The sequence below is a fragment of the Cornus florida genome, unplaced genomic scaffold (genome assembly GCF_030987335.1).
Source record: "Cornus florida cultivar Cherokee Brave unplaced genomic scaffold, ASM3098733v1 CherokeeBrave_3.0.0_Hap2_Chr08, whole genome shotgun sequence".
NCBI lineage: Eukaryota > Viridiplantae > Streptophyta > Magnoliopsida > Cornales > Cornaceae > Cornus > Cornus florida.
This window is the reverse complement of record NW_026775578.1, coordinates 16,496,533-16,506,271: the sequence shown is the minus strand read 5'-3', so window position 1 is coordinate 16,506,271 and position 9,739 is coordinate 16,496,533. Positions and strand designations below refer to the sequence as shown.

Sequence of the window (9,739 nt, the reverse complement as noted above, 5' to 3'; positions counted from 1 at the left end):
ATATGGTTAATTGTGACATTTTTCTTCTTCATATAATTAAACGATTCGAGCAGAGTTTAGGCAATTCCAAGCTTGAGCTTTTCAAAATAATAATGAGTCAAGCTCAAACTTTACTTTTTGAGTTCATCACAATTCCAAACTGAACCACAAAGAAGCGTGCCCAAACCCAAGCCCAAATAGACTAAAGCTCAGCTAAACTTAATTCATTTGCAACCCAATCAAAAGGCATTACATCTATTCTCAAAAAGTTCTAAAAACATTTTTTTTTTAATTTTAAAATATGTAATTTTTGAGAAATTTCAGAGGATAAAGATACTGGTATACTATCTTAGAATGTTGTAACCGAGATAATTTGGATGCTTTAGGGATGTCTAAGACCTTCCCTTTCCTTAACCAGCCTCCCGAGCTTATGAATATTAAGTGACGGACTTACGTGAAGCCACTATAAAAAGACTTTTTTAAAAAAACAAAAAACCATTTGAAGAATCATTTCAAGACTAGTATTTTGTAAGAAGTTTAAAGCAACCTCACACATCTAAACCAGTTATTGGGTAGGTATTCTATGAAATTTTACGCCGGGCTTTATAGTAATTCATCGTCATATTATGTCTACCTTTTAATTCGCATTGTTCTATTTGAAATTTATATTTTATAATTCACCTTTTGGAGCCAATGTTGTCTACAATATAATTTGTAGTCATTTACTTATTTATCTTCTACCCGTGACAATGATCGATGTTCTTAAATTATCCTCAGTTATATATACTTTGGAAAGAATCATGCAAGTAGCTGCGGCTAATTGGGAGATGGAATGTTCTTAACATGCTTAGAAGACTTGCAGCAAAAGTATGACTTGTGTTGGGAGAAAATGCAGGTTTAGATCTTTTTGTTTTGATAAATATGTAATATAAGATTCAACTTGGTGCACATCATTTTCAAAAAGCATACTTATCTTTTGCAGCCTATACATGTTGACTGGCAGAGCCGCCACTCATATTAGTAAATTGTGTTCACAAATATATATATTAATATATATATACACTTGTCAATCGTGAAGGTGAAGAAGATGAACTGCATCACTGCGTCGGCAATATCTTAGTGATCATCAGCCTCAAAATCAGCACTGCCACTCTATTCAAGGGTCGTTGCAACATTTTGACATTTTGTCTTTTGACTTTTTGAATGGCTGCTTTTTGTTAGTCCCATTCCTTGCAAAGTGGACTTAGCTGTTAAACTGAAAGTGATGCATTCTCACTTACAAGTGGACTTAACTGTAACACTTAGCTGGACTTTACCTCTCTCTCTTGAATTTATTATTATTATTATTATTATTTATTATTATTATTATTATTATTATTTTCCTGAGATTGAAAAATAGATGATAATTAAGGTTCATATTACACTTTTTTTTCTTTTTAAATATTTTTAGTAACTTACAGTGTAGTTTATGTCTCAAAGAAGGGCATATATTAACAAATTTATCGTTTTGATTTCCTTCTACCATATTAATTAACCAATAACAGGATATAAAAAAATTTCAAACTAGCTATTACAATAAATCAGAGAACTTCAACATTAATTGATATTTTAATTTACAAATTTGATTTTGAAGTAATCAGATATTCGAAGTTATAAATAAGTAAGTCGATTACATATAGGGATGATGGAGAGGGAGAGAGGGAGTGGGAGCACAAAAATGGTGTAATTTAAAAATTATTGAAGCGGGAGCATATATAGAGACTAGAGAGTGTGTAGCTCAACATGTTTTGAGTGTATTCTTTATTACATTATATGTAATGCAAGGATATATTTAAGATAATATTTTCTTCCAAGCAAATGCAAGATAAAAGGTTAAATATGAAATTATTTGAGGGCTTGTGTGATAATAAGAAAAGTTTGGACTCCATCTACATTTTCAAGTTGAGTGAGAAAAAAAAAAAAAAAAAAAAACTTTATATATTATTTTATAAAATAGTAATTATTTTTATTTTATTTCTTAACTTTCTAAATTTTTAATCATACCAAGCATTTACGAAAGAATTATAAAAAATTATAACTAAGAGGGAGGATTTAGACAAGCATCCAAGTGAAATTGTTCATCATGAAGTGAATGTAATAATTACTCTATGGCTGTTGCTCATATTTAGTCATTAAATAACTTAATAAAGAAAGTAACAAAAAAATTTAACAAAATAATAACTCTAAAAAAAATATTCAACCAAAAAAATAATAATAAGAAAAACACATACAATCAATAAAATAAAAATCTTAGGTTATTCAATCATCGATTTTTTTTATATTAAAAAACTTCAAATAAAATTTTTGTTCTAAATTTTGTAGAAATCAATTTATTATAGAATTCTTATAGAAGCATTCCAATATATTCAAGATATATGCAAACTCAGTTTGTGAAAACAAAAAATATATATATAGAAAGAGATTATTTTTCTATTATACTCTAATTAGAGGGGAAAAAATGAAAAAAAAAAATGGAAAGAATGAGTTGGAATTTTAGAATAGTAGGAAAAGAATTGTGTTTGAATTGAAATTTTAGAATAGTTACATTAAATTTTTATATGAGTCCGTTTTGGTCGGAACACTATATTACTCAATTATATCATTTTTCATAATTTATATGTGTAGCGTGTATTATATCAGCGGTACCGAGCTCCTATTTCTCAAAGAGAGGTCAGGATTCAAGCCTCAGTGGAGGCATGTGTGTGTGACTACCAACTAAAAAAAAATATTATATCAATTTATTAATATTATTTTCCCTGAATTTTTATTTAATTAATGTAAATTGCATTATAATGTATCTAGAAATACATATAAATTAATTTTATATTAATGAGTTCCCCCACCCAATTTTTTTTTATTATTTTTAATTATACTATCTGAAAATTTATTATTTTGTAAATAAGCGATTTTTTCAAATTTGTTTTATACTTCCTAGAAATTGTCATTTTTGTACCAAACTGATGAAAATTTTCCATTGACCTCTCCAAATTTTTTCAAAAGACTTATTTGTTGGCCTTAATTATAATTAGTTTGGAAATAAATACAACTTCTATTTTTTCAAATTTCATAAATTTTTAATTAAACCTTTTTAGTCTAATTCAAATCTTCTAAAACAAAAGTGTAATAAAGATTTACATTTGTAGTCCTTATAATCATTGCTACTATTTCGGTAGTACTTATTATCATTACTACATTTACATTTGTACATATATACACATTTATAATATCAATTATATGATGTTTAATAAAGATATATGAACTTTTTTTTTTTGAAACAATTTTGTTAGATGGTGTTAACAAGGAAAAATATCTAAATAAACCTTTTTTGGAGACAATTTTGTTAGAGGTGTTAACAAGAAAAAATATCTAAAATTATGTGCTCATGATCTCCATCTACGGGTTTTTGTAGAATCCAAAAAAAGGAAAAACTAAAGTGTAATTATACTAAGATAGCCAAAATGCCAATAGCAACAACGATCTCAGATATGAATTATTTTTTGTTGTTAGTTGTTAAATGACAAAATTTTTAGTTATTTATCTCTCTATTTTGTTGTTGATAATCATGTTTTATTAAAGCTTACAAAATTGTTAATCTTTCGCCAAGATAATAATAATATATCTTTCTCAAAGTAGAATCAAAGTACTCAAAATTAAAAAAAAATTAAAAAATTAAAAAATTAAAAAATTTGAATCTATTGATGAAGAAAATTTAATTTTTAATTTTTGTTTACCATTTCTCTATCAGTTTTGTTTTATTTATTATATTTTTAATTCTATTTTTCTTAATATATATACTAAAATTAATATTGTAGAAAAAAATATCCTATAATTAATTCCTAAATATTTCAAGTTTTAATTACATAGTTTAATTAGCCCCCAACTCAAAATTCATGACTTTGCTCCTGTTGCGACACCTTAGGGGGTTTACAAATTTAGGTTTTGAACCTTGTTCCATGCATTTTTTTTATGTTGGGTAATTCAACATCGGTTGGTGAAGAAGAAAATTTACAATTTATATGAGGTAAGGGTCAATTCATCTAATAGGTTAATCTTTAGTGTCCAACCCAACAACTGATGTCAAAACCAAGTTTCAAATAGCCTCACTCATGTGGACTCGAGATCCCCTAACCTCAACTTGTTAAATTACGGAACTTAAAATTGACATATGAAATAATCACAATAATCAAAGTGATTTTAACTTATTTTATAATTCTTGTGCAGTTAGGTAGATTTTTGGTTAATGGATTATATAAATAAAATTTATTCAATTCAAAGGTTATAAATTTTACTTCCGGACTAAGATTTTTAAGTGTATTAAATTTATACAAGATTTTGATATAAGTAAGAATGTAAGATTTTGTCACCTTTACATTTTGAGATAAATTTTATAGTTGTTCCTATTACTCTTATGGATGATTCGAGCTAGAAAGGCTGCATAGAATTTTGAATATCTAGAATAATTTTGAGGAATGTAATAAATAAAACTTGGCGGGTAAAATGTATTTCAAACGACCATGGAAAGGACGATGACTATATAAAGCGTAGAGTCTCATCTATAGGGAGTCTGAAGAGCGAGCGAGAGTAGATCTAAAACTATGAGTAAATCAATATTGAAGAGAAATTCTAGTAGCAGGATTGAGACATTTTGTTCACAAAAGAAGGAAAATAAAATACATTTTGAATGGGTTGTTCTTAATGTTGATTAGACACATTTTTAATGGATTGTACTCAATGATTAATCACAAAACTCTCTGTGGTGTCGGTGAGAAATTGAGAATTCGAAAATTATACAAATTTATTTTTTTAAAATTATGAAATATTTAACTTTTTTTTTCGCTTAATATGAATAATTTTTCGTATAAGTTTTTCGTTTCAAATTATGTTTGTTGTGAATTCTGAAGTCACAGATACATGTAACTCATAACATCTAGTCATCATACTATTAGATACTTTATTATGCTTGTCAATTGCACTATTTACATCAGTCAAAATTGACAGAACATTCTCAAACAAGTAAAAAGAACCCATCTCAAATTGACGTCTTTTAATTCTAAAAAATATATACCTTAAACAACAAATCGTGTATAACTCACATTGAATTGAAATAGAATGAGATTAAATAATTGAATAAAGATTATGAATAGTAATATTGGAGTCCAAGAGTTTGACATAATTTTCTGACGAAATATTATTTTTCTTTCTCACTTCTTTTGTAAAAATATTCAACATATTAATTCAATTCAATTTGGAGTTTGGACGTACAAAATATACCTAGTTTGCGAAGGTTAGTGTTATTTTCTAATCCAAAAGAGAACTCTATAAGTATAAACATATGCGAGTCGATCATCAACCTATATGTATAAGTATAAACATATTGTTGACTATTAGGTTCATATTTGTCAGAATTGTAAGCTTTAATCTTGCAATATAGACTGTGTAACGTTGAGATTTTAAGTCTTCTGACTTTTTGAGAGTCTGCTTTTTTTAGGCAACTCCTTATTAAATTATTGAAGTTTTTTATTTAGACCCATCACTCAATTCTCAGGTCCCCTCCCATCCAAACACCCAAATTGTTCAGCAAGAGTCCAAAGTTGGAGGGAACTATTTCCAAAACTGAGAGTGATGTATTTCCTCTTACAACAACAATTCCAAACCATCGCAACAAATAAATACTTTTTTAACATTAATTAATATTTTTATTTATGAATTTAATAATCACGTTATGGAATGCGAGATAATGCAACTAAAAGGATAAAAATGAAATTCTTTGAGGGTTTGTGTGACAACGAGAAAAGTTTGGACCTTATTTGCATTTTCAAGTTGAGAGTGTGGAAGATTGTCCCACTAGTTCCTACTTAGTCCTTCCTATGTGGCATCACCACCACTCGTACATCTTGAAGCAAAGAACCATATTTACCCACTTAAACACTAATGAGTAGGTGATCCGCAAACCTAATTCAATCACAAATACATATTTCAGTCTGTGATTGAATTACAGATTATATATGTATTTGTAATTGGACACGAACTCACCAATAAATATAAATAATTTAATAATAAAAAATTGAGGGGCATGATTGCAAAACAAGTATCTTACTTATTAATGTTAGAAAAACTATTCGTTTGTCGTTACCTCGCAGTTACCTAGCACTTGAAGGTGTATTTCAAAAAAAATAAATAGAAATTTATGGGTGTGTTCGGTGACATAAAATTCGAGAGACTCTCTAATACTTTTTGTTTTTCCGTTTGTGTTGCAACATTTACTAATTATATAAGATTGTTCAATTGCTTTCTGGAGCCTAAAATTAAAAGCAATCTTTTCAAAGCAAGAAGTGTTAGAAGTTAGACTATTAGATGCAGAGTGCCAAAATCTGACACTCCAAAGTCCATAAAAAATACTAATTCATTAAGTTATCGAAGCATATGCATATATTAAAGCGTTAGAATCACCTCAAGTTAGTATTAATAAAAATACAAAGAATGAAAAAAGAAAAAAACTAAAGGCAAAAACATTTTTTTATGGGTCCTTATGGAAGAAGCTATTACTAATATGATCGTGACTTTGTTGTTAAATTTTATATTTTTCTGATTTATGAGGTTTTATTTTTTTTTAAGAGTAACAAGGTTTTATTTATTAATGACAGACTAGTAGAACTAGAAGATATAGAATGAAGCAAGAAATTAAAGAAAAAAAAATGTATTTACCATTGGCTGTTTTCAATTTTAGCGTATGTTGTCTATGCACACCAAGGAACAATTCAACGGTGTTGATTGACTATAATTTATTTCAATTTGTAATTTTATTTATTAATATAAAATGAACTGCTTAATCCAATTATATTGATTATAATTTATTTCAATTTGTAATTTCATTTATTAATATAAAAATAGCTACAATATAATGTTCTATATCATTCTATTGCGTATAGCATGGTGCAAAAGACTAAAAAAGAAAAAAAGAGAAAAAAAAAAGCACACGTAACGAAAATATTTCTTATTCCATTTTGCTACAAATGCTCTTATTTTTTAGTTAGGATAAATTCTGATTGGTCGAGTAAAATAATCCATTAACCACTTATGTCACAATCAGGATTCAGAATCCACTTGGATCTCCCAAAGTAATATAAAAATTGATAACTAAAATAAATTATAAAATAATTAGAATTCTCTACATATTATTCATATTAAAATCAATTTAAATATAGCCGCCAGAATAAATTTTTTTTTTTTTGTTCCAGCCAAAACAAAAAAAGATACAACGTATGAGTATTCGTCATCGAGGGCCCAAAGAGACCGAAATATCCACAGGAACTTTAACCTTCTTAGACCAAACCTCCGACTCTAGATAGAGCTTTGATATCTTCCCCACCACGCGTCGCATGGTTGGCCTCTTATCTGGATCCACGTGTACACAATCCAGCGCGACACGTGTTAATTTCACCGCCACCTCCACCGGGAACGAGTCCTTCAGCCTCTTGTCCACCCACCTCCTCAGTCTCCCCTCCACCGCCTCTCCTCCTCCGCCGCCGCCGCCGTCGTCTTCGACCACATCTCTTGCCGTATCAATCACTGATCTTTTTTTATAATCGCCACTCCTCCTGTCAAACCTGAACTTCACCGGCTCTTCACCGGACAATAGCTCCAATATTACAACTCCGAACGCGAACACGTCGGACTTCTGCGTCGCGATTCCGGTGGACTGGAACTCCGGCGACATATAGCCTGTGACGCCTTCGAATTGCAACCCTCGACTGTCCGATCTCTTCAACTTCGACGGCGTTCTCGGCGCGTCTTCTTCCGTGATCTCATCGGAGCCAGTTCTTTCAACAATCTTAACCTCTCTCTGTTCAATTGCGGTCTCCCCGCAGAGCTCCGCCGCGCCGAAGTGACAGATCTTGGCATTGAACAACGGTTCCGTCACGATTATACTACTGCTTTTGACGTGTTTGTGCACGAAGCTCATGCTCAATCCCGTGTTATTGTGTATGTAATCCAAGCCTTGCGCGAGGTCAGCCGCGATCTGCATTCGCGACATCCAACCCGAAAGCACCGTGAAATTTGGGTTTCTAGGGTTTCGTAGACAGTCCGAGAGGTTCGCGCCGTTCACGAAGTCGTAAACAAGGTAAATGTGGTCGCCGGAGATCGAAGCGCCTAGGAGCTTAATTATACTCTTAGAATGGCTCCAACAAATCACGGACAGCCGCTGTTTCAACTCCGACGTCTCGATCGAACGGCGAATCTTGCGCTGGAAAACGACGACGTCCTTGTCTCGGAGAGTGCACCTCCAAGAAGGGGACGACGAGGAGGAGTGCCGTTTGGCTAGGAAGTTGTTGGTGGCGGAGCGAATTTCAGCGAAATCGTAAATGTAAGGGTTTTCCGGCAACGAATCACGGAGGCTGGATAAGGATGTTCTGCTTGAAAATGAAGTTGTTGCTCTTGACGTGTCTAGTTTGTAGCTCGATCCGGTGCTGCTGTAATCAACGTTGCTGGAGGAAGGATCGGAGATCGGAGCAGATGGTCTTGGAGACTGAGGCTTGCTGGAGGGTGTGTTGATGGAGGTTCTTGTGGTACCTGAATTTCGAGAGCGGGTCAATTTCGGCTCAGTTGCATTAACTGCCATTTTAGTTTTACACATAAGCTTGAAGAAGATGGATTAGAATCAACTCAATTGATTCGGAGATCGAAAAATTAGAAGATTTGTGGAAGAAAGTGTTTGGGTGTCGAGAAATTGGGGCAAATGAAATGAAATGGAGAGATGATTGAGTCATAGCCGCGGGTGTGAACGAGTGAAGGACGAAAAGTATAAAGCTAATGTAGGTGATTCAACAAATCTGTTTGTGCCTTGGGAGGTAAAGAAAATGAAACAGGGATTGACGTAGAAGACGACTGTTTCTGAGAAAGAATGTCTCAAAAAGCAATTGCAAAAAGACTGGAATTTGCTGGAATTGAATGGATCATTTAAAAATACAAAGTTTGGCAACTCTTTAGGGTTATTTTCGGCACTTCCTAGTTTAGTCTGCATCCAATTTGATTTGATCCTTTGGATGTAGACAGGAGAGTGGAATTTTAACCTAATGTCGTTAATTTTAGAATAGAAGACTCTGTTGAGCAAAGGAAAAAATATATATTTAATGGCGATACCCCATTATATGATTTAATACACAGTACACAAACGCCCGTCTACTCTTTTAAAATGCTTATGAGAGTCGTTAGGTTTTGAATGGGGGAGGGGATAAGGACAGGTCTATATTGTATGTATATATATATATATATTAAATAAACCATAGGTTATCCTATTCTAATAACCGGATATCATTTTGTATATTTTTATTTGACAATATTATTTTGATATTTTTATAATAATATTAAATTTTAATTGAGAATTTAAATCTAATTTTTTTGGGATTAAAAAAACAAAGAATTAATTTTTATTATATTTGTAATATAATTACAAAAGTATTATTCAAAATGTGGATCTTATTTGATAAATTGTTTTGGAAGACGGGAATGGGAGTAGAATCGGGGTGTCCGGCTCCAAACCACCGCCCATACCTATAAAGCTCAAATGAAAAACCTTGCACCCGTGACTCTCTAGGCATGCATATGTGGTGGGTGAGAGATGGGAGGTCAGTTTCAGTGGTGTGGTGTCATAGGTCAGTAAAAAATGCACAAACATGGGGGATGGAGACTCCAGAGTGTTGAAAGTTCTGCTACACAAGAT

The 9,739-nt window shown here is 31.6% G+C and overlaps 1 protein-coding gene across 1 annotated transcript; it reads right to left on the bottom strand.

Moving 5' to 3' along the window:
* Positions 1-7,122: 7,122 nt before the first annotated feature.
* Positions 7,123-9,097, bottom strand: LOC132269591 (lysM domain receptor-like kinase 3). The gene has a single exon (XM_059770828.1). It carries the CDS (start codon positions 8,651-8,653, stop codon positions 7,292-7,294), a length of 1,362 nt encoding a protein of 453 aa, XP_059626811.1. The 5' UTR covers positions 8,654-9,097; the 3' UTR covers positions 7,123-7,291.
* Positions 9,098-9,739: the final 642 nt, after the last annotated feature.

Excerpts from the sequence above, each read along its gene's own strand:
- LOC132269591 (XM_059770828.1), bottom strand. The coding sequence starts at position 8,653 with ATGTGTAAAACTAAAATGGCAGTTAATGCAACTGAGCCGAAATTGACC.